At 51.1% G+C, this 25718-nt stretch overlaps 1 protein-coding gene across 14 annotated transcripts in view; it reads right to left on the bottom strand.

The window, feature by feature from the left end:
• Positions 1-25718, bottom strand: part of dst (dystonin) — a 653330-nt gene that overhangs the window by 158893 nt on the left and 468719 nt on the right. For all 14 annotated transcript variants that reach the window (XM_078213315.1, XM_078213329.1, XM_078213327.1 and 11 more), the window contains one exon: positions 22632-24103. In XM_078213315.1, coding sequence (XP_078069441.1) covers positions 22632-24103 — 1472 coding nt within the window. The remainder of the gene's footprint in view (positions 1-22631; positions 24104-25718) is intronic.

The following is a 25718-nucleotide window of genomic DNA, read 5'->3' as shown; positions in this document are numbered from 1 at the left end:
AAACTCTCAGCATTGAGGATACTTGAATCTGAGCACAAAAAATAAATTATTAGCAAGACTCTTGTTTGTGATCGCTGGTTACATCAAGTGCTTGACGTAAATCGAAAAGTTAATATGCCGCACCAGAACAAGCCACTATGATCTCATCGACCAGCTGCATTCGTCTACAGACACTGAACTATGCTGAAGGTAAACCTTTCAGAAGGAAACAATTCCCTGTGAGGTGTTCAAGAATTCAGGCAAACTTCTTAAATGTCCAATCAGTATGAGAAACACACCATGAGGGAAACACTGGACTAATTAAAATCTCCTTTCCCATCTGCCCTAATCGTATCTGTTCACCAGTGCGCTCTTTAAGTGGATTAATCAGAATTTTAAAATCCAGATTTAATTTTCTATTAAAAGCAACAGGATGTGGAAATTATTACAACATCAGCCTCTGGTCTTAGAGGAAGCAACAACTGGCTATCTCACTCCATTCCGTTTAAAGTCTCCATCCTGTTGCTCTAGTTCTCAGCTCCCTTCGAGCAAATATCCTGTTTTAAGGATAAGCCACTTTCGCTCCTTCATGTTCCAACTCTGTAGATAGACTTTTCACTATTTATTCAAACATTTGAATTTCAGGATGTTAAGAATGCAGAAAAGCAGCGGAACTAAAAGAACAAAAGGATATAAAACATAGAGAAACCAACTGCAAAAAAAAGCACAGAAGATAAAAACATATCAGCACTTATTATGAAGGAAAACAACATAGAATTGGAAGTAAGAAAACTACTTCAGGGACCCGATAAAGCACAAATATATGCAACTTGTGTGGGTCAGCTGTGACTCGGTGAATAACACACTCTTCCGAGTCAGAAGTCCCACGCTGACACTATAGTTAAGAAAGCCCACCAATGCCTCTACTTTCTCAGAAGACTAAGGAAATTTGGCATGTCCGTTACGACTCTCACCAACTTTAATAGATGCACCACAGAAAGCATTCTTTCTGGTTGTATCACAGCTTGGGATGGCTCCTGCTCTGCAGAAGTACAAAGGGTCGTGAACGTAGCCCAGTCCATCACGCAAACCAGCCTCTCCCATCCATTGACTCTGTCTACACTTCCCGCTGCCTCGGAAAAGCAGCCAACATAATCAAGGACCCCACGCACCCCGGACATTCTCTCTTCCATCTTCTTCCATCGGGAAAAAGATGCAAAAGTCTGAGGTCACGAACCAACCGACCCACGAATAGTTTCTTTCCTGCTGCCATCAGACTTTTGAATGGATCTACCTCGCACTGAGCTGATCCTTCTCTACACCCTAGCTCTGACTGTAACACTACATTCTGCACCCTCTCCTTTCCTTCTCTATGAACGGTATGCTTTGTCTGTATAGCGTGCAAGAAACAATACTTTTCACTATATACCAATGCACATGACAATAATAACTCAAATCAAATCAAACCAAGGTTCACATCCCATTCCAGATGCCCGAACATAAATTCCATGCTGACACTCTGCGTAGCGTACTGAGGGAGTCCTTTGGATAAGATGTTAAATTAAGGACCCATCTGGCCTCGGGTGGAATTGCAAGATGTCAGGTGGGATTTTCCAGCCACGCTCATCTCAAAACCATAACCCCCCCCCCCAATGTCACTATGTGAAGGTGAGGAGTTCCGCCTAATACTCTGGTCAATACTTGTTGCTCAATTAACATTGTTAACAAAAACACACACCAGCCTCCCATCCATTGACTCTGTCTACACTTCCCGCTGCCTTGGAAAAGCAACCAACATAATCAAGAACCCCACGCACCCCAGACATTCTCTCTTCCACCTTCTTCCTTCTGGAAAAAGGTACAGAAGTCTGAGGTCACGTACCAACCGACTCAAGAACAGCTTCTTTCTTGCTGCTGTCAGACTTTTGAATGGACCTACTTTGCATTAAGTTGATCTTTCACTACATCCTAGCTATGACTGTAACACTACATTCTGCACTCTCTCATTTCCTTCTCTATGAACGGTATGCTTTGTCTGTATAGCGCGCAAGAAACAATACTTTTCACCATATGTTAATACATGTGACAATAATAAATTAAATCAAATCAAAGTCATAGACACACTGCTATTAGTGGCAGCTTGCTGCGTGCAAATTGGCTCTACATTTCCTACGTTACCTCAGAAGTATTTCATCGGCTGCAAATGCGTTGGGACACTCTGGGTGGAATTTTCCCGTCCCGCCTGCCATGGGAATCATAGCAGGCCGGACCTCGGGTGGGAATTTCCGGTCTTGGAGTGAGCCTGGCCGAAAAATTCCACTCTTTGAGGTTGCGCAAGGTGCTGTATCATTTTAAGCCTATATTTGATATGGAAGGACAGACATTTTAATGTTTCTTGCTTTTATAAGTCATCCTCAATTAACGGTGGATGTACTGCGGGCTTGCGGTGGACTGAAAAGATTGAGTATGTGGACTTTAACAAAGAGGTTGTGCTGGAATCTTTGAATGGCATCAAGATAGATAAGTCGCCGGGTCTGGATGGGATGTACCCCAGGTTACTGTGGGAGACGAGGGAAGAGATTGCAGAGCCTCTGGCGATGATTTTGCATCGTCAATGGAGACGGGGGAGGTGCTGGAGGATTGCGGATGTGGTTCCTATTTTCAAGAAGGGGAATAGGGATAGCCCAGGAAATTACCAACCGGTGAGTCTAACCTCAGTGGTTGGTAAGCTGATGGAGAAGATCCTGAGGGACAAAATTTATGAGCATTTAGAGAGGTTTAGTAGACTCAAGAATACTCAGCATGACTTTGTCAAAGGCAGATCGTGCCTTACGAGCCTGGTGGAGTTCTTCGAAAATGTGACTAAACACATTGACGAAGGGAAAGCGGTAGATGTGGTTTATATGGATTTTAGCAAGGCGTTCGATAAGGTCCCCCATGCAAGGCTTCTAGAAAAAGTGAGAGGGCATGGGATCCAAGGGGCTGCTGCCCTGTGGATCCAGAACTGCCTTGCCCAAAGGAGGCAGCGAGTGGGTATAGATGGGTCTTTTTCTAAATGGAGGTCGGTCACCAGCGGTGTACCCCAGGGATCTGTTCTGGGACCCTTGCTGTTTGTCATTTTCATAAATGACCTGGATGAGGAAGCGGAGGGATGGGTTGGTAAGTTTGTCGATGACACAAAGGTTGGTGGGGTTGTGGATAGTCTGGAGGGATGTCAGAAGTTACAGAGGGACATAGATAGGATGCAAGACTGGGCGGAGAAGTGGCAGATGGACTTCAACCCAGATAAATTCGTAGTGGTCCATTTTGGCAGGTCAAATGGGATGAAGGAGTACAATATAAAGGGAAAGACTCTTAGTACTGTAGAGGATCAGAAGGACCTTGGGGTCCGGGTCCATAGGACTCTAAAATCGGCCCCGCAGGTGGGGAGGTGGTTAAGAAGGCATATGGTGTGCTGGTCTTTATCAATCGAGGGATTGAGTTTAGGAGTCCGGGGATAATGATGCAGCTATATAAGACCCTCGTCAGACCCCACTTGGAGTACTGTGCTCAGTTCTGGTCGCCACATTACAGGAAGGATGTGGAAAAGATTGAAAGGGCGCAGAGGCGATTTACAAGGATGTTGCCTGGATTGAGTGGCATGCCTTATGAGGATAGGCTGAGGGAGCTCGGTCTTTTCTCCTTGGAGAGACGTAGGATGAGAGGAGACCTAATAGAGGTATATAAGATGTTGAGAGGCATAGATCAGGTGGAGTCTCAGAGGCTTTTTCCCAGGATAGAAATGGCTGCTACGAGAGGACACAGGTTTAAGGTGCTGGGGGGTAGGTACAGAGGAAACATTAGGGGGAAGTTTTTCACACAGAGGGTGGTGGGCGAGTGGAATCGGCTGCCGTCAGTGGTAGTGGAGGCAAACTCAATAGGGTCTTTTAAGAGACTCCTGGATGAGTACATGGAGCGGAATAGGATGGAGGGTTATAGGTAGGTCTAGAAGGTAGGGATATGTTCGGCATAACTTGTGGGGCCGAAGGGCCTGTTTTGTGCTGTAGTTTTTCTATGTTTCTAACATCAAAAGGATAAAAGGTAAAATTTGAAGAGAGAGCTGAGACCATTTTTTCAATATAGGAAGTTAGGAACGCACTGCGTGGAAAATGATTCACAACTAACTTTCAAAAGGGGATTGGATAAATATTTGAACGAGTAAAAAAAAATTCACGATGGGTCAAATGGCCCCCTTCTGTCTATGATTAGAACGAGCATGATGAAAGCTGTGGGAAGAAGCCATGAGTAGAGATAAGAAGCAAAACAGAAACAACATAACTGATGCATAATTGTGGCATGGTGGTTCAGCGGTTAGCACTGCTGCCTCACAGCACCAGGGACCTGGGTCTGATTCCCGGCTTGGGTCACTGTCTGCACAGAGTCTGCACGTTCTCCCCGTGTCTGCATGGGTTTTCTTTGGGTGCTCCGGTTTCTGAAAGACCTGCTGGTTCGGGTGCATTGGCCATGCTGCATTCTCGCTCAGTGTACCCGAACAGGCGCTGGAATGTGGCGACTAGGGGATTTTCACAGTGACTTCATTGCAGTGTTGATGTAAGCCTACTTGTGACACTAATTAATGAACTTAAACTAATTTAAGGGGGAGGAATGGGTCAGTTGATTCCTTTTATCCAAAGTGTCTCAGCATTTTTAATGGAAAAAATGAGGCATTCATTATGTGAGGGGTTGGGAGAAGCACCAATTTGATCAGTGGTGCTGAGTCTGTCGCCTTGAGTCATTGATTCTGATGAGCTGCTCTGGTTCACTCTGATTTGCTCCCCCCATGTGAATCCACAGGAAACAGTGGGGAAGGCTTGTTAAATTAGGAACTAGTTAGAGCTGCTGGACACTGGAAAGCTTCGCCACTGGTGGAACATACCCCTCCTCCAGAGGTCTTCCCTGAGCTCTTGGGCAAGAATGAAGTCAAGCCAATGGACGACTTGAAACCCACACCAGTGGCAAGATCAGTCTCGCTATAAAATCGGCATGGGGAGGCGATGACCCAGTGGTATTTTCGCTAGACTATAAGTCCAGAAACTCAGCTAATGTTCTGGGGACCTGGGTTCGAATCCCGTCACGGCAGATGGTGGAATTTGAATTCAATTTTTAAAAAATCTGGAATTAGGAATCTACTGATTACCATGAAACCATTGTCGATTGTTGGAAAAACCCATCTGGCTCACTAAAATCTGCCGTCCTTACCTGGTCTGGCCTACATGTGACTCCAGAGCCACAACAATGTGGTTGACTCACGACTGCCCTTGGACAACTAGGGATGGGCAATAAATGCTAGCCAACCAGCAATGCCCATGTCCCATGAATGAATAAATAAAGCAGCACAGTCATGGTCAACCTATTCTTCCACTACATGGATGTGGACAGTACTGTAAATAAGGAACAATTCCTTCCCAGGCCATCTTTTACCCTTTAAGGATATGTTGTAAGGAGAACCTTGGAAGAAAGAGTTCATTTGCTAAAAATATCCTACTGACCCATGACTTCACAATTCAGAAAATCCACATCTTGGGCAGGAACTTCTTTCTTTGTGAGGCTCGAGTTTCAGCCAGGGATCAAGTCAAGTTACTGACAGCAAGTTATCAGCACATGTTGTACAGCAAGCTTTCTTTAGAGAGATATTGCCTACTGGATATTCTGGAGGAATCGGAATTTCCTATACAATGTATCCGCATAGATGCAGGACAAGTTTATTGTGGGAACTAGTTATGTCATGTATAAGGTCAAGACACACAAACATATATACAAAAACACTTCTAAAGCTGTGCTTAAGTTGAGAGCTAGTGCCCTACAGAGCGGGCAGCATGGTGGCACAGTGGTTAGCACTGCTGCCTCACAGCGCCAGGGACCCAGGATCAATTCCAGCCTTGGGGCACTGTCTGTGTGGAGTTTGCACATTCTCCCCGTGTCTGCGTGGGTTTCCTCCGGGTGCTCCGGTTTCCTCCCACAGTCCAAAGGTGTGCAGGTTTGGTGATTGGCCATGCTAAATTGACCCTAGTGTCAGGGTAAATATGTAGGTTTACGTGAATACTGGCTGGGTGGGATTGTTTTTGATGCAGACTCGATGGGCTGAATGGCCTCCTTCTGTATTGTAGAGATTCTATGATCAAGGAGGAAATATCTGGGAAAGGACAGCCAAGCTCCCCAATGCACACACAGTACAGCTGCAGACATTTACGCCTCTCTCTCTCTCTCTGACCCCAAACTCAGCTTTCAGGGAGAGGTAAACCTCGTCACGAGAGTAAATCAATTTTATTAATCCTTTCTCATTTAGGCACAGGAGGGAGATCGAGATAACTGTGGGAGAATCTGAAGTTCTCTGCTTGTGACTGAACTTTTATGTTATAAAACAAAACATCAACAGGAACAGGGGGGAGGCTATTCATTCCCTCAAACTTGTTCGACCCTTCAATTAGATTGTGACTGCTTTGTATCTGAACTCCACGTAATCGGCTTGGTTCCATCAGTCCTCTCTGATAGCAAAAATCTTTCTCAGATTTTAAATTATTGAGCGAGTGTTGCTTTCTGTGGGAGAAAGTTGCACACTGGCACAGCCCTTTGCATGAAGTTGTGTTTCCGAACTACGCTCCTTAATGGGTCTAGCTCTGATTTTAAGATTATGTTCCCTTGTCCGAGGCTCTTCCACCAATAGGAAAAGTTTCCCTCTAACTCGATTTGACTCCTTTCAGATGCGAATATGTAAAGCCTTCCCATGTGGCATAAAGCTCAGAAATGGGGCAGCACTGTGGCACAGTGGTTAGCACTGCTGCCTCACAGCGCCAGGGACCCGGGTTCGATTCCCAGCGTGGGTCACTGTCTGCGTGGAGTCTGCATGTTCTCCCCGTGTCTGCATGGGTTTCCTCCGGGTGCTCCGGTTTCCTCCCACACTCCAATGATGTTCGGGTCAGGTGGATTGGCCAAGCTAAATTGCCCCTTAGTGTCAGGGGGACTGGCTAGGCTAAATGCATGGGGTTATGGGGATAGGGCTTGGGTGGGATTGTTGTCAGTGCAGGGCTCGATGGGCCGAATGGCCTCCTTCTGCACTGTAGGATTCTGTGATTCTATGAAATGGCTCCGAACAGGCCATTACCAAACTCATCTCTCCTCGGAATCATGTGTTGTAAAACTACTGTACATAATTTGTGATAGATAGGACAATGACTATTTCATTCTTTATTAAACATATTGTGTACTGTGCCCGGTGATTAAAAAAGAAATCTCAATCAGAATTCTATCCAGAAATGTCTGATTCAATATCACTCGTGTTTTAAATCCAGCAGAGGACACCAAGCACCCAAAATGATAATAAAAACATTTATTATATAGAGTCTGGCTTTCATTTCAAAAAGGAACTGTTCAAGAAAACAAAATTATTTTGTCTTCCATCCCCATTTATTCTCCATCCTCACTAAAAAATCCACTGGAACTCTGTGGAAACGAGCCACCCTCAATGCTCACTCCAAAGATCTTCACATCTGAATGAGCGCAGCTAACCTGCATTTATATAGCGCCTTTAGGAGTAAAACATCCCAAGGTGCTTCAGAGAAATGTTATTAAAAACATGGCAATGTTTATTTTATTAATGTCACAAGTAGACACGCATTAACACTGCAGTGAAGTAACTGTGAAAATACCCGAGTCATAGAAACATAGAAGATCAGAGCAAGAGGAGGCCATTTGGCCCTTCGAGCCTGCTCCACCATTCATCATGATCATGGCTGATCGTCCAACTCAATAGCCTAATCCTGCTTCCTCCCCATAACCTTTGATCCCATTCACCCCAAGTGCTATTTCCAGCCGCCTCTTGAATACATTCAATGTTTGGGATCAACTACTTCCTGTGGTAATGAATTCCACAGGCTCACCACTCTGGGTGAAGAAATGTCTCCTCATCTCCGTTCTAAATGGTCTACCCTGAATCCTCAGACTGTGACCCCTGGTTCTGGACTCTCCCACCAGCTGGAACATCCTCTCTGCATCTACCCTGTCTAGTCCTGTTAGAATTTTATAAGTCTCTATAAGATCTCCCCTCATTCGTCTGAACTCCAGCAAAAACAATCCTAACCTAGTCAATCTCTCCTCATATATCAGTCCCGCCATCCCCGCAATCAGCCACACTCCGGCGCTGGTTTGGGTACACTGAGGAAGAATTTAGCATGGCCAATGCACCTAACCAGCACGTCTTTCAGGCTGTGGGAGGAAACCAGGGTACCTAGAGGAAACCCACACAGACATGGAGAGAATGTGCAGACTCCACACAGACAGCGACCCAAGCCGGGAATCGAGGCAGCAGTGCTAACTACTGTGCCACCGTGACGCCATAAATGAGACACTAGGGCACAAGACTACAACTTTGGCCAAAGAGGTAGATTTGAAAGGGTCTCTTAAAGATGTGCAAAGACTACAACTTTGTCCAAAGATGTGTGGGTTAGGTTGATTGGCCATGCTAAAAATTGCCCTAAGTGTCCTGAGATGTGTAGGTTAGAGGGATTAGTGGGTAGATATGTAGGGATATGGGGGTAGGGCCTGGGTGGGATTGTGGTCAGTGCTGACTCGATGGGCCGAATGGCCTCTTTCTGTACTGTAGAGTTTCTATGATTTCTATGATTAAAGAAGGAGAGAGGCATGATGTGGAGATGGAGAGAGAGGCAGAGAGGTTAAGGGAGGAAATTGCAGAACTTAAGAGTCTAGGCAGTTGAAGGCACGGCTGCCTATGGGGGCATCATTAAAATCGAGGAAACACAAGAGGAGAGGACTGGAGGAACACAGATATCTGGGAAGTGTGCAGGGCTGGCGGAGAGGTGAGGCCGTGGAGGGATTTGAAAACAAGAATGAGTATTTGAAATTCGCGACATTGTTAAACTGGAAATCAATGTAAATCACTGAGTACGGGGATAATGGATGAAGGTGACTTCATGTCGGTAAGGACATAGGCAGCAGAGTTTTGGATGAGCTTAAGGGGGCACAGTGGTAGACAGTACGGTGGTACAATGGTTAGCACTGCTGCCTCACAGCTCCATGGACCCGGGTTCAATTCCCAGCTTGGATCACTGTCTGTGCAGAGTTTGCACGTTCTCCCCGTGTCTGCGTGGGTTTCCTCCGGGTGCTCCGGTTTCCTCCCACAGTCTGAAAGACATGCTGATTAGGTGCATTGGCCATGCTAAATTCTCCCGCAGTGTACCCAAACAGGCACCAAAATGTGGATTTTCACAGTAACTTTATTGCAGTATTAATATAAGCCTACTTGTGACTGATAAATAAACTTTATACTTTAAGTTTATGGACGATAGAATGTGTTGGAATAGTCACGTCTGGAGATAACAGAGGTGTGGATGTGGGTTTCAGCAGATGTGCTGAGGTGGGGACAGTCAGGTGAAGTTACAGATGTGCAAGTAGGTCTTAGTCATGGCACAGATCTGTGGTTGGAAGTCGATGTAAGACATCAAATATGACACTGAGGTTGTGAGCAGCCTGGTTCAGTCTCAGACAGTTGCCAGGGAGAGAGCGGGGTTTGTGGTAGAGGCAGAAGACTCAGGCTTTGGTCTTTCCAACAGTTAGCTGGAGGAAGTTTCTACTCATCCAATACTGACTGCATGTTGGCAGATTACTCATACATTGGCGGGGGGGCATGGGGTGGGCAAGGTGGCAGTCCAAGCCCAGTTATCCCCATATCTGATATTCTCCCACCTGCTGTTTCCCAAACCTGCTGCCATCAGACTTTTGAATGGACCTACCTCGCACTAAGTTGATCTTTCTCTACACCCTAGCTATGACTGTAACACTACATTCTGCACCCTCTCCTTTCCTTCTCTCTGAACAGAATGCTTTGTCTGTATAGCGCCCAAGAAACAATACTTTTCACTGTACGCGAATGCATGTGACAATAATAGATTAAATCAAATCTGGAAACCTCGCGAACAACAGAAACCCTAAACCACCCGACTGGAGCACATTTAGATTAACAACATTGAGAAACCTAGCACCACTGATGTGGTAAAACATCCCAAGGAACTTCACAGGAGCGCTATCAAAACAGAGTCAAGAAATGGAATCTGGCAGCCAATTTATACACAGCAAGTTGCCACAAACAACAGCATTTTAATCTGCTTCAGTCGGTTTTGGTGCAGGAATAAACAGTTTGGGGTATTAGAACTCTTGGATGACCCTGTGACTGACGGACAGGACGTCCAACAATACAACACTCACTCAGGATGTCACTTCTCATTTACTGATCATGCTTGTCAGTTGTGGCTCAGTTGATTGAAAGGATTGCAGCTCCCGCTCCAGAGCCCTGACCACAAAAATTCAGACTGACTTTGCCACTGAAGCACTGAGAAAGTGCTGCACTGTCGAAGAAGGTGTCCTTCAGATGAGGCGATAATCCTACCCTGTCTGTCCTCTGCCCCCCAAGGATCCCACAGCATCACTTTGAAGAAGAGCAGGTGAGTTTACTATTTAAATTTCTTTATTATTGTCACAATTGGTTTACATTCACACTGCAATGAAGTTACTGTGAAAATCTAGTCACCATACTCCGGCGCCTGTTCGGGTACACTGAGGGAGAATTTAGAATCATAGAATCCCTACGGAGCAGGAGGAGGCCATTCGGCCCATCAAACCTGCATCGACAACCCAGGCCCTATCCCCATCACCCCATATATTTACCCTGCTAGTCCCCCTGCCACTAAGGGTCAATTTAGCACGGCAAATGCATCTTTGGACTGCTGGAGGAAACTGGACTACCCGGAGGAAACCCACGCAGACACGGGGAGAACGTGCAGACTCCACACAGACAGTGACCCAAGCCGGGAATCGAACCCGGGTCCCTGGTGTTGTGAGACAGCGGTGCTAACCCACTGTGCCACCGTGGTGCTCTGGCCAATATTTATCTCCCAGTAAGCATCACTACAAAAAACACATGACCTAGATCACTTTCCCCAGAGGATTCAAGGCCGGCTGGAAGGCCAGGAACCAGAGGAAAACATTTATCTTTGAGGTTCAGACGTGCAAAGTAATCTGGGGATTCTAATCTGTGTCAACCAATTAATGTTACCATTTGAGCCTTGTCTTTCATTTTGAAAGCATTTCTGGGATTTTAGAATCTTCCTACAGATGCTGACGATATGGGAAAGACAATTTTATTCCCATGACCTTTCTGTGAATCTTAACAATTCCTGCATCTTCACCCAAACTAGGCAACAATTACTGGGAGATTTGGTGAAGTAACAAAAAAGCTGGACATACAAAAACAAACAGGGCCCACACATGCTTCAAAACCTGGTGATATTCCCCCCCCACCTTGATTTCTACCAGTACCAGATGTATTGGTGATTCATGTTAGCTGCCGTGGCTTGTATAGAATTTACAGTGCATTGGTCTATGTCAGTTTTCACACTCCACACGAACCTGCTCCCACTCAAATTCTCCCTGCTCACCCAGCCTCCCCCATATCACTTCCTTTCCTTCTCTCTCATCCAGCCTCCCCTTAAATGTTTCGATGCTTCCAACTTCCTCCAGTCCACGTGGCAAAAAAAGCTCTACAATCTCACTGGTCTCTGTGTCAAGAAGCTTCTCCGATATTGTTTATTTGGTGCTCGGGGCTATTGTAGTTTTATGGTTTCTTCGGATTTTCATTGGACTTTCTCTCGGGAGGGGGGGGGGGGGGGGTTGGGAATTTGAAAGCAGAGTTTTGTTTCAATGGGCGTGGGCCTGTCAGGCTGTCAAAGTGACGAGGTGAACTATCGTCGGTGGGGAGATGCCGATTCCCAAAGTAGTACTGAGCAAAGCAAACAGCGGCACAGTGGTTAGCACTGCTACCTCACAATGCCAGGGACCCGGGTTCGATTCCCAGCTTGGGTCACTGACTGTGCGGAGTCTGCACATTCTCCCCGTGTCTGCGTGGGTTTCCTCTGGGCGCTGCAGTTTCCTCCCATGGCCCAAAAGACGTGCTGGTTAGGTGCATTGGTATGGTTCCTTCTCTGTCCAAGACCGCAAGGGTCATGAATGAGGCCCAGTCCATCACACAAACCAGCCTCCCATCCATTGACTCTCTCTACACTTCCTGCTGCCTCGGAAAAGCAGCCAGCATAATCAAGGACCCCACGCACCCCGGACATTCTCTCTTCCACCTTCTTCCATCAGGAAAAAGTCTGAGGTCACATATCAACCAACTCAAGAACAGCTTCTTCCCTGCTGCTATCAGACTTTTGAATGGACCTACCTTGCATTAAGTTGATCTTTCTCTACACCCTAGCTACGACTGTAAGACTACACTCTGCACTCTCTCCATTCCTTCTCGATGTACGGTATGTTTTGTCTGTACAGTGCGCAAGAAATGATACTTTTCAATACATGTGACAATAATAAATCAAATCAAATCAAATTATTGGTCATGCTAAATTCTCCCTCAGTGTACCTGAACAGGCACCGCAGTGTGGCGAATAGGGGATTTTCACAGTAACTTCATTGCAGTGTTAACTAAATATTAATGATAACCAAGCATTTGAAGGTAACTTTCAAAGATCACACTTTTGAAGAGACTTTTACAGGACTATTATTGCTGTGTCGTGTAAGAGTTGCTCTCTCTTTCTGTTGTGAAGGTGGTGCAATTAATGTTAATTCAATAAAGGTCGCTTGCACTGGATCCGCCTGCAGTCCAGGCTGACCAACACTCAGCGAAAAAATAAGGAGGAGATTCCATGAGTCAGAACCCATTGAGTAGATTTTTATTTCTTCAACTCAGTTTTAAATATCTGATCCCGAACACGAGCTGCCATAAACCAGGTATGTTAAAAGTTCAATTGAACTTTAAAGGTACTTGACAAGTCAGGGTGAATGGGGTCTAAAGTAAGTGGACAGGATTTGGGAGGTGGAGGTGGGATTCGAGGTTGAGGGGAGGGGATCGGAGGTTGGGGTGGGTTCAAAGGTCGGGGGTGGGATTGGAGGTCAGGCGGATGGGATCGGAGGCCGGGGTGTGGGATCGAAGGTTGGAGTGAGGGATTGGAGGCCGGAATGAGGGATTGGAGGTCGGAGTGTGGGATCAGAGATCAGGGGGTGGGATCAGATCTCGGGATGTGGGATTGGCGGTTGGAGCGAGGGACTGGAGGTTGGAGTGAGGGATTGGAGGCCGGGGAGGTGGAATCGGAGGTCGGGGAGGTGGGATCAGAGGTCAGGGGGTGGGATCAAAGGTCAGGGGGTGGGATCAAAGGTCAGGGGGTGGGATCAGAGGTCGGGAGGTGGGATTGGAGGTCGGGGGGTGGGATTGGAGGTCGGGGGGTGGGATCGGAGGTCGGGGGGTGGGATCGGAGGTTGGGGGTAGGGTCAGAGGTCGGGGTGGGATCGGAGGTCGGGGTGGGATTGAAGGTTGGGGGTGGGGTCAGAGGTCGGGGGGTGGGATCGGAGGTCGGAGTGTGGGATCAGTGGTCAAGGCTGGGATCGGAGGTCGGGGGGTGGGATCGGAGGTCGGAGGGGGTGGGATCAGAGGTCGGGGGGTGGGATTGGAGGTCGGAGAGTGGGATCGGAGGTCAGGAAGGAATCGGAAGTCAGGGGTGGGATCGGAGGTCGGGGGTGCGATCAGAGATCGGGAGGTGGGATCGGAGGTCGGGGGGGTGGGATCGGTAGTAGGGTGGGTTCAAAGGTTGGGGGGGTTGTATTGGAGGTCGGGGGGGGTGGGATCGGAGGCCGGGATGTGGGATCGAAGGTTGGAGTGAGGGATTGGAGGCCGGAATGAGGGATTGGAGGTCGGGGTGTGGGATCGGAGGTCGGGGTGTGGGATCGGAGATTGGGGGGTGGCATCGGATCTCGGGATGTGGGATTGGCGGTCGGAGTGAGGGACTGGAGGTTGGAGTGAGGGATTGGAGGTCAGAGTGTGGGATTGGAGGTCGGGGAGGTGGGATCGGAGGTCGGGGGATGGGATCAGAGGTTGGGGGGGGGGGGGAGCAGAGGTCGGGAGGTGAGATTGGAGGTCGAGTGGTGGGATCGGAGGTCGGGGGTGGGATCGGAGGTTGGAGGTGGGATCAGAGGTCGGGGGGATGTGATCGGAGGTCGTGGGGTAGGATCGGAGGTCGGGGGGTGGGATCGGAGGTCGTGGGGTAGGATCAGAGGTCGTAGTGTGGGATCAGTGGTCGAGGGTGGGATCGGAGGTCGGGGGATGGGATCGGAGGTCGGGGGGTGGGATCGGAGGTCGGGGGTGGGATCGGAGGTCGGGGGGTAGGATCGGAGGTCGTGGGGTGGGATCGGAGGTCGGGGAGGGATCGGAGGTCGGGGGTGGGATCGGAGGTCGGGGGGTGGGATCGGAGATCAGGGGGATGGGATCGGAGGCCGGGATCTGGGATCGAAGGTTGGAGTGAGGGATTGGAGGTCGGAGTGTGGGATCGGAGGTCGGAGTGTGGGATCGGAGGGTGGGATCGGATCTTGGGATGTGGGACTGGCGGTTGGAGTGAGGGATTGGAGGCCGGAATGTGGGATCGGAGGTCGGGGGGTTGGGATCGGAGGTCAAGGGTGGGATCAGAGGTCGAGGGTGGGATCGGAGGTTGAGGCGTGGGATCGGAGGTCGGGGAGGGATTGGAGGTCGGGAGTGGGATCGGAGGTTGGGGGTGGGATCGGGGGTGAGGTGGGTGGGATCGGAGATCGGGGGGAGTGGGATTGGGGGTCGGGGGCTGGGATCGGAGGTGAGGTGGGTGGGATCGGAGGTCGGGGGGAGTGGGATTGGGGGTCGGGGGCTGGGATCGGAGGTCGGGGGGTGGAATCGGAGGTGAGGTCGGTGGAATCAGATGTCGGGGGGGTGAGATCGGAGGTCGGGGGTGGAGTTGGAGGTTGGGGACGGTGGGTTCAGAGGTCAAGGGTGGGACCATAGGTCAGGGTGTGGGGTCGAAGGTCGGGGGTGAGATCGGAGGTCGGGAGGATGGGATCAGAGGTCGGGGGGTGGGATCGGAGGTTGGGGGTGGAGTGGAGGTCGGGGAGTGGGATCGGAGATCGGGGGGGTGGGATCGGAGGTCAGAGTGTGGGATTGGAGGTCGGAGTGTGGCATCGGAGGTCGGTGGATGGGATCGGAGGTCGGGGGGGTGGGATCGGAGGTCGGGGGGGTGGGATCGGAGGTCGGTGGATGGGATCGGAGGTCGGGGGGGTGGGATCGGAGGTCGGGGGGGTGGGATCGGAGGTCGGGGGGGGGATCGGAGGTCGGGGGGGGGATCGGAGGTCGGGGGGGTGGGATCGGAGATCGGGATGGGTGGGATCGGAGGTCGGGGGGGTGGGATCGGAGGTGGGGGGGTGGGATCGGAGGTGGGGGGGTGGGATCGGAGGTCGGGATGGGTGGGATCGGAGGTCGGGAGGATGGGATCGGAGGTCGGGGTGGGTGGGATCGGAGGTCGGGGTGGGTGGGATCGGAGGTCGGGGGGGTGGGATCGGAGGTCGGGGGTGGGATCGGAGGTCGGGGGTGGGATCGGAGGTCGGGGGGGGTGGGATCGGAGGTCAGGGGGGTGGGATCAGAGGTCGGAATGTGTGATCGGAGGTCGGGGGTGGGATCGGAGGTCGGGGGGATCGGAGGTCGGGGGGATCGGAGGTCGGGGGGTGGGATCGGAGGTCGGGGTGGGGTCGGTGGTCGGGATGGGTGGGATCGGAGGTCGGGGGGGTGGGATCGGAGGTCGGGGATGGAATTGGAGGTCGGGGTGGGGTCGGTGGTCTGGGTGGGTGGGATCGGAGGTCGGGGCTGGGATCGTAGGTTGGGGGGATCGGAGGTCGGGGAGTGTGATCGGAGGTCGGGGGTGGGATCGGAGGTCGGGGGGTGGGATCGGAGATCGGGGGTGGGATCGGAGGTCGGGGGTGGGATCGGAGGTCGGGGGTGGGATCGGAGGTCGGGGTGGGATCGGAGGTCGGGGGATGGGATCGGAGGTCGGGGGATGGGATCGGAGGTCGGGGGTGGGATCGGAGGTCGGGGGTGGGATCGGAGGTCGGGGGTGGGATCGGAGGTCGGGGTGGGATCGGAGGTCGGGGTGGGATCGGAGGTCGGGGGATGGGATCGGAGGTCGGGGGATGGGATCGGAGGTCGGGGGTGGGATCGGAGGTCGGGGGTGGGATCGGAGGTCGGGGGTGGGATCGGAGGTCGGGGTGGGATCGGAGGACGGCAGGGGGATCGGAGGTCGGAATGTGTGATCGGAGGTTGGGAGTGGGATCGGAGGCCGGGGGGGATTAGAGGTCAGGGTGGGTGGGATCGGAGGTCGGGGGATGGGATCGGAGGTCGGGGGATGGGATCGGAGGTCGGGATGGGTGGGATCGGAGGTCGGGAGGATGGGATCGGAGGTCGGGGTGGGTGGGATCGGAGGTCGGGGTGGGTGGGATCGGAGGTCGGGGGGGTGGGATCGGAGGTCGGGGGTGGGATCGGAGGTCGGGGGTGGGATCGGAGGTCGGGGGGGGTGGGATCGGAGGTCGGGGGGGTGGGATCGGAGGTCGGAATGTGTGATCGGAGGTCGGGGGTGGGATCGGAGGTCGGGGGGATCGGAGGTTGGGGGGTGGTATTGGAGGTCGGGGGGATCGGAGGTCGGGGGATGGGATCGGAGGTCGGGGTGGGGTCGGTGGTCGGGATGGGTGGGATCGGAGGTCGGGGTGGGTGGGATCGGAGGTCGGGGGGGTGGGATCGGAGGTCGGGGATGGAATTGGAGGTCGGGGTGGGGTCGGTGGTCTAGGTGGGTGGGATCGGAGGTCGGGGCTGGGATCGTAGGTTGGGGGGATCGGAGGTCGGGGAGTGTGATCGGAGGTCGGGGGTGGGATCGGAGGTCGGGGGGTCGGATCGGAGGTCGGGGGTGGGATCGGAGGTCGGGGGTGGGATCGGAGGTCGGGGGTGGGATCGGAGGTCGGGGGTGGGATCGGAGGTCGGGGTGGGATCGGAGGTCGGGGGATGGGATCGGAGGTCGGGGGTGGGATCGGAGGTCGGGGGTGGGATCGGAGGTCGGGGGTGGGATCGGAGGTCGGGGGTGGGATCGGATGTCGGGGGTGGGATCGGAGGTCGGGGTGGGATCGGAGGTCGGGGTGGGATCGGAGGTCGGGGGATGGGATCGGAGGTCGGGGGATGGGATCGGAGGTCGGGGGATGGGATCGGAGGTCGGGGGTGGGATCGGAGGTCGGGGGTGGGATCGGAGGTCGGGGTGGGATCGGAGGACGGCAGGGGGATCGGAGGTCGGAATGTGTGATCGGAGGTTGGGAGTGGGATCGGAGGTCGGGGGATGGGATCGGAGGTCGGGGGTGGGATCGGAGGTCGGGGGTGGGATCGGAGGTCGGGGTGGGATCGGAGGACGGCAGGGGGATCGGAGGTCGGAATGTGTGATCGGAGGTTGGGAGTGGGATCGGAGGCCGGGGGGGATTAGAGGTCAGGGTGGGTGGGATCGGAGGTCGGGGGATGGGATCGGAGGTCGGGGGATGGGATCGGAGGTCGGGGGATGGGATCGGAGGTCGGGGGATGGGATCGGAGGTCGGGGGATGGGATCGGAGGTCGGGGGATGGGATCGGAGGTCGGGGGATGGGATCGGAGGTCGGGGGATGGGATCGGAGGTCGGGGGATGGGATCGGAGGTCGGGGGATGGGATCGGAGGTCGGGGGATGGGATCGGAGGTCGCGGGATGGGATCGGAGGTCGGGGATGGGATCGGAGGTCGGGGGATGGGATCGGAGGTCGGGGGATGGGATCGGAGGTCGGGGGATGGGATCGGAGGTCGGGGGATGGGATCGGAGGTCGGGGGATGGGATCGGAGGTCGGGGGATGGGATCGGAGGTCGGGGGATGGGATCGGAGGTCGGGGGATGGGATCGGAGGTCGGGGGATGGGATCGGAGGTCGGGGGATGGGATCGGAGGTCGGGGGATGGGATCGGAGGTCGGGGGATGGGATCGGAGGTCGGGGGATGGGATCGGAGGTCGGGGGATGGGATCGGAGGTCGGGGGATGGGATCGGAGGTCGGGGGATGGGATCGGAGGTCGGGGGATGGGATCGGAGGTCGGGGGATGGGATCGGAGGTCGGGGGATGGGATCGGAGGTCGGGGGATGGGATCGGAGGTCGGGGGATGGGATCGGAGGTCGGGGGATGGGATCGGAGGTCGGGGGACGGGATTGGAGGTCGGTGAGTGGAGTGAAGTGTCCTGCGGCTTCAGTCTCAATCTGTACAATTGTTACCCAGAAGGTGGGAGGGGTTTTAATTCTTCGAACTTTTCCTGAATAACTATCAGTGTAAACCTGTCGGAATTATCCGGTTAAAACACACTTTCAGATGGTTCCCAGCTCAGGCTATTGCCCAGGGGACGTTTGCACTCTGGGAAATCGCTGTGCCAACCCTTACCTGGAAGCTCCGTGAGGGCCTCCCTCACGCCTCTTTAGGGTAATTCGCAAATCCAACGCGTGGAAGTTACAACCCTTTTCAATTGGATCACAGCAGAGTTATCTAAACCGCAGCCAATACAAGCCTAGTCTATTCAATCTCCAATCATGTAGGTCTATCCCTTCATCCCAGGAACCAGGTCCCCAGGTCCTTGTGCATGAATCACAAAAACTCAGTCTGCAGGTGCAGCAGGTGATCAAGAAGGCAAATGGAATGTTGGCCTTTATCGCGAGAGGAATGGAGTATAAAAGCAGGGAGGTCATGCTGCGACTGTACAGGGTACTGGTGAGGCCGCACCTAGAGTACTGTGTACAATTTTGGTTCCCTTATTTAAGAAAGGATATATCAGCTTTTGAGGGGGTAAAGAGAAGGTTCACCAGGTTGATTCCAGAGATGAGGGGGTTAGCTTATGAGGAGAGATTGAGTAGACTGGGCCTGTACTCATTGGAGTCTAGAAGGTTGAGGGGAGATCTTATAGAGACATATAAGATAATGAAGGGGCTAGACAGGGTAGAAGCAGAGAGGTTATTTCCACTTACAATGGAAACAAGAACTAGGGGGCATAACCTCAAAATACGGGGAAGTCAATTTAGAACAGAGCTGAGGAGGAACTTCTTCTCCCAGAGGGTAGTGAATCTTTGGAATTCTCTGCCCAATGAAGCAGTAGAGGCTACCTCGTTAAATGTGTTTAAGTCGGCACGGTGTTTAAGGGGCGGCACGGTAGCACAGTGGTTAGCACTGCTGCTTCACAGCTCCAGGGACCTGGGTTCGATTCCCGGCTTGGGTCACTGTCTGTGTGGAGTTTGCACATTCTCCTCGTGTCTGCGTGGGTTTCCTCCGGGTGCTCTGGTTTCCTCCCACAGTCCAAAGATGTGCGGGTTAGGTTGATTGGCCAGGTTAAAAATTGCCCCTTAAAGTCCTGAGAAGCGTAGGTTAGAGGGATTAGCGGGTAAATATGTGGGGGTAGGGCCTGGGTGGGATTGTGGTCGGTGCAGACTCGATGGGCCGAATGGCCTCCTTCTGCACTGTAGGGTTTCTATGATTTCTATGACAAGTCACAGACAGATAGATTTTTAACCATTAAGGGAATGAAGGGGAGCGGGCGGGTAAGTGGAACTGAACCCACTATTAGATCAGCCATGATCTTATTGAATGGCGGAGCAGGCTTGAGGGGCTAGATGGCCTACTCCTGCTCCTATTTCTTATGTTCTTATGAACCTTCACTCCCTTTCGGGTAGTTATGTCCTTCCTGAGGTAAGGAGACCAAAAATGTACTAGAATATTCCAGGTGGGGCCTCATTGTCGTTGTATGATTTCCTTAGTCTAATGCTCCAATCCCTTTGTAACAAAAGGTGAAGACACTACTTACTTTCTGCTTTTATTGTACTTGCATATTTACTTTGTAATGTACAGGGAGGCAAGTCCCTTTGAATGTAGCCGTTTGCCAGACTTTAATTATTCAAAATATATGCTGCTCCTTTTTTACTTTTTATTCCAAAGGGAGAACGTCACACTTTACCACATTGTATTCCAACTGACCCAGCCTATTTTGATCCCAATTTGCATCGTCCTCAATACTTTGTTTTCCACCTAACTTTGTATTGTCAGCAAACTTCAGTACATCACATTCTGTCCCCTCAACTAAGGCATTAATATAGATTGCAAAGAGCTAGGGTACAAGTAATGACCACTGCAGTATCTCACTAGGTGTAGCCTGCTGACTTAAAAATTCTCTTTTTATTCCAATCCAAGACATGCACCCCGGACATTCTCTCTTCCACCTTCTTCCATCGGGGAAAAAGATACAAAAGTCGAAGATCACGTACCAACTGACTCAAGAACAACTTCTTCCCTGCTGCCATCAGACTTTTGAATGGACCTACCTTATATTATGTTGATCTGTCCATTAACCAATCTTCCATCGTTCAGTCATCAATACTCCCAATCCCATGAGTTCTACTCAGCAGAGACTGTGCATGTGTCTGAATACAAAGAAAGCTTCCTTCATGGGTGAATAGCCTCCTGATACTCCAAGGTGAAGTAACAAGAAGACTTCAGGTGCCAGAAGATCCCCATTCCCACTACAACCCCAGCCTTCAGGAAAGAAGGGGAGGAAAGCAGGGAAAACCGGAGATAGAAAACTGAGATGGTGTTATTCAGAGCAGGGTTGGGGGTGGGACATGAGTTAGAAGAGGGAGGGGAGGGGATGGCCTCGTGGTATTATCGCTATACTACTAATCTAGAAACTCAGCTAATGTTCTGGGGACCTGGGTTCGAATCCCGCCACGGCAGATGGTGAAATTTGAATTCAATTTTAAAAATCTGGAATTAAGAATCGACTGATGACCATGAAACCATTATCAATTGTCAGAAAAACCCATCTGGTTCACTAAGGTCCTTTGGGGAAGGAAATCTGCCATCCTTACCTGGTTTGGCCTACATGTGACCCCAGAGACACAGCAATGTGGTTGACTCTCAACTGCCCTCGGGCAACTAGGGATGGACAATAAATGCTGGCCAGCCAGCGACGCCCACGCCCCATGAATGAATACCTGTCCAGTTCCCCCATGCCGATACTATAGTTAAGAAAGCCCACCAATGCCTCTACTTTCTCAGAAGACAAAGGAAATTTGGCATGGCAGCTACGACTCTCACCAACTTTTACAGATGCACCATAGAAAGCATTCTTTCTTGTTGTATCACAGCTTGGTATGGCTCCTGCTCTGCCAAGACCGCAAGAAACTACAAAAGGTCGTGAATGTAGCCCAATCCATCACACAAACCAGCCTCCCATCCATTGACTCTATCGACACTTCCCGCTGCCTCAGCAAAACAGCCAGCATAATTAAGGACCCCACGCACCCCGGATAGTCTCTCTTCCACCTTCTTCCATTGGGAAAACGATACAAAAGTCTGAGGTCACGCACCAACTGACTCAAGAACAGCTTCTTCCCTGCTGCCATCAGACTTTTGAATGGACCTACCTTGCATTAAGTTGATCTTTCTCTACACCCTAGCTATGACTGTAACACTACATTCTGCACTCTCTTGTTTCCTTCTGTGTGAACGGTATGCTTTATCTGTATAGTGCTCAAAAAACAATACTTTTCACCATATGCTAATACACATGACAATAATAAATCAAATCAAAATAAATAAAGAGGAGATCACCTGGGCAAAACTTCTGACAAATTCCTCAAGGGACAGACTTACGAAACACTGCCACCTTCTCTCATCAGGATGCACAAATCTCAATTCTAGAAACCCATACAAAGTAATTTAATTTCTGATTGAACTTGGATCGGACAGTACCCTAGCCAGACCTCGCAAATATCCAGATCACCAACAACCTGTCCTGGTCCCTCCACGCTGACACTATAGTTAAGAAAGCCCACCAACACCTCTACTTTCTCAGGAGACTAAGGAAATTTGGAATGTCAGCTACAGCTCTTGCCAACTTTCACAGATGCACCATAAAAAGCATTCTTTCTGATTGTATCACAGCTTGGTCTGGCTCCTGCTCTGCCCAAGACTGCAAGGAACTACAGAGGGTTGTGAATGAAGCCCAGTTCATCTCTCAAACCAGCCTCCCATCCATTGATTCCGTCCACACTTCCCCCTGACTGGGGAAAGCAGCCAGCATAATTAAGTCTCCCACACACCCCGGACATTCTCTCTTCCATCTTCTTCCGTCGGGAAAAAGATACAAAAGTCTGAGGTCACATACGAACCGACTCAAGAACAGCTTCTTCCCTGCTGCTTTTGAATGGACCTACTTTGCACTAAGTTGATCTTTACACCCTAGCTATGACTGTAACACTACATTCTGCACTCTCTCCTTTCCTTCTCCCCCATGTACTCTGGGAACGGTATGCTTTGTCTGTATAGTGCACAAGAAACAATACTTTTCACTGTATCCCAAAACATATGACAATAATAAATCAAATTAAAAATGTGTAGACATTTCAGCTGCTGTCCGCTCATTAATATTGTAATATCCACCACCTCAGCTTCAGCAACAGAAAGTCCTCATTTCAAAGACCACAAATCCATTCATTAATGGTGTGGAGTTGCCACAACAATTGCTTGGCTCAACCTGAAGCCATCACATCAACAAGAAATTGAAGCTATGTCGCATCTGTAACATAATTAAACATCCCAAGGCACGATTATAAAAAATAACCCACAAGGAATTGGACAACGAACTGGCCACAAGGGATAGATTGAGAAGCAGCATCCTACCTTGAATGATTCTAGTTGTTGGTTAATGATGTCCGTTTCCGTCCCAACGCTGCCTTGACTCTCCTCGTGCTCCTCAGCGATGGCCACCAATTTGCTGAACGTCTTGCATTTACTGTCAAATTCCTCAACCCTGGCAAGGTTGGTTTCCACTTGCTCCCGCCTGATCATTGCCCTGTCCAGCAGTTTATTGCACTGCTTGCTTAGAGCGTCCAGATCCCGTTTTAACCCCAGTAAGTCTGGAGAACTTGCCGACTCCAGCATCTGCTTCCCCTCTTTCTTTGCGCCTTCGATGTTCGCCGTCAGCTCCTGAAGTCTGACAATGAACTCTCGGATGCCGTCTCTCTGGCCGCGGAGAGAGTCCGGATCCCTTCCCACGGGAGCCATGCTGTCCAATTCATCATCAAGGTCAGCAAATAGGGAAAACATCTCCCGGATATTGTGCTGGAACTGCCCGATGCCTTGGAGCTTGGTTTCCAGAAAGCAGCACCTCTCCCGCACCTGCTGGCTCACCGAGCCGTAATCCTCCTGTAAGGAATCGGCTTGCCGCCGCATCAAGGACGTGCCCTCTCCGTCCGCGGTACCGGCGGCCAGTCTCTGAGCAAGGCGCTTGACGTTCTCCACTTGTGGTGTCAAAGCCTGAAGCGCCTTCTGCTGGGTGTTCATGTTGGTCAGGCACTTATTGCTGTACGCCTGGGGTCCGAGGGCATCGTGGAGCTCCAGTTGCTGCCTGGCTCCGTCCAGTTGCTTCTTGGCCTCTTTGAGAGAGTTCTGAAACTCCTTCACGCATTTCGCCATCTCGTCCAGGGAATTAATCTTGAGACGCAGCTGCTCATTGAGCAAGTCGACTTTCTGGTTGACCGAAGCCTTCTCATCCTGGATATCGCCCAGATCAGCCTGGCTGGCTTCGATCAAGCTGTCGGCAGCATTGTTCAAGGACTCTAACGCCCTCCGATGTTTGTCCACGTCGTTTTGTAAGCCGCGAATGCTCGCCAGCGAAGACTCGATCTCGGCGGCGTTGCTGGAGACTTGCACCTGAGAAGCCTTCTCTTCGCACTCCTGTGCCCACGGCAGGAGGTGCTCCACACATTCCCGGTACCTCTGGGCTTTCTGGAAGCAGTCCCTCAGCCTCTCCTGCCGGGCCTCCACCTGCTTGGCCAGTTCTTCCCAGTCGGCCCGCAGGCTTCCCAGCCGGCCTTGCAAGGCAGCTTGCTCGTCACCGGGCTGCATGTTCCGAAGGATGGCCTCGCCCTCGGCCAGGATCATCTCGTAGGAGCCAGCTTTCTGGGCCAGGGATTTCTGAAAGTCAGCCTGCTCGTCTATCAGCAGGTTCAGAGTGTCCAGCTTGGCTGATATGGGAGCTCTCTGATCCTGCTCGCTGCGCTTCCCGCCCATCCAGGCCTGAAAGTCATCGAACATCTGCTGAAACTGCTCGGAATTGGCAAGAGCCGACTGAAGCTGATGGACCCGCTTTCCTTTACCAAAACAAAATGATAACGTTATTTCATAACATGGATTGATTTTCCCATCTAAATAGAATAGACTACATCGGAGATGATCTTTTGGCCCTGTGTCAACTCTTTGAAAGAATTAGAATCCTACAGTGCAGAAGGAGGCCATTTGGCCCATCGAGTCTACACCGACAACAAACCCACCCAGGTTCTATCCCCATAACCCCATGCATTTCCCTAGCTAGTCCCCCTGACACTAAGGGAGAATTTACCATGGCCAATCCACCTAACCCGCACATCTTTGGACTGTGGGAGGAAACCGGAGCACCCGGAGAAAACTCATGCAGACACAGAGAGAACGTGCAGACTCTGCACAGACAGACAGTGACCCAAGCCGGGAATCGAACCCTGATCCTGGTCAGCATGGTGGTGCAGAGCTAACCACTGCACCACCTTGCCGACCAGCGCCAGGGACCCCGGTTCGATTCCCGGCTTGGGTCACTGTCTATCTGGAGTTTGCACATTCTCCCCGTGTCTGTGTGGGTTTCCTCTGGGTGCTCCGGTTTCCTCCCACAGTCCAAAGTTGCGCTGGTTAGGTGGATTGGCCATGCTAAATTCTCCCTTAGTGTCAGGGGGACTAGCTAGGGAAATGCATGGGGTTATGGGGATAGGGACTGGGTGGGTTTGTGGTCGGTGCAGACTCAATGGGCCAAATAGACTCCTTCTGCATCGTAGGGATTCTATGATTTCTATGGTCACATGGCCTTGCTCCCCTACACGGTCCTGTGACATTTTCCCTTCCAAGTGTTTATCCAATTCCCTTTGGAAAGTTAGCAGTGAATATCTTCTACTGCTCTTTCAGACAGTGCATCCCAGATCGTAATTACTCATTGCATTGAAATCATCCAACATCCGCCCCCACTCACCCGGCGCTTTCTAATTATAATAAATCTGTTTACACTGGTTACCAATCCTCTCGACAGTTTTATCGTATAGAAACACCTGATCATTCTGAATATCTCTATTAAATGACCCCTTAACCGTCTTTGGTAACAACCCCAGCCTCTCAAGCCTCGTCAGTAGGCCCTCAATCCTGGTACCATTTCAGTAAATCTCCTCAGCCCCATTTCCAAGGCCTTCACATCCCAATCCTTAAAGTGCGGTGCCCAGAGTCGAACACCACACTTCGACTGTGGCCTAATCAGTGTTTTATGAAGTTTTAGCAGAATTTCCATGCTTTTGTACTTTATGCCTCTATTTATGAAGTTAAAATCTCATATGTTTTTTCAAACCGCCTAATCAACAAGAAATTGGCGGCATGGTGGCACAGTGGTTAGCATTGCTGCCTCACAGCGCCAGGGACCCGGGTTTGATTCCAGCCTCTGGTAACTGTCTGTGTGGAGTCTGCACGTTCTCCCCGTGTCTACGTGGGTTTCTTCCGGGTGCTCCAGTTTCCTCCCACAGTCCAAAGATGTGCGGGTTAGGTTGATTGACCGTGATAAATTGCCTCTTAGTGTCAGGGGGATTAGCAGGGTAAATATGGGGATACGGCCTGGGTTGAATTGTTGTCAATGCAGGCGCGATGGGCCGAATAGCCTCCTTCTGCAGTGTCAGGATTCTATAAATTAACACTCTTCTT

The sequence above is a fragment of the Mustelus asterias genome, chromosome 5 (genome assembly GCF_964213995.1).
Source record: "Mustelus asterias chromosome 5, sMusAst1.hap1.1, whole genome shotgun sequence".
NCBI classification, from domain to species: Eukaryota; Metazoa; Chordata; class Chondrichthyes; order Carcharhiniformes; family Triakidae; genus Mustelus; species Mustelus asterias.
Note: the sequence above shows the minus strand (reverse complement) of the source record. Positions and strands in the feature narration are given on the sequence as shown.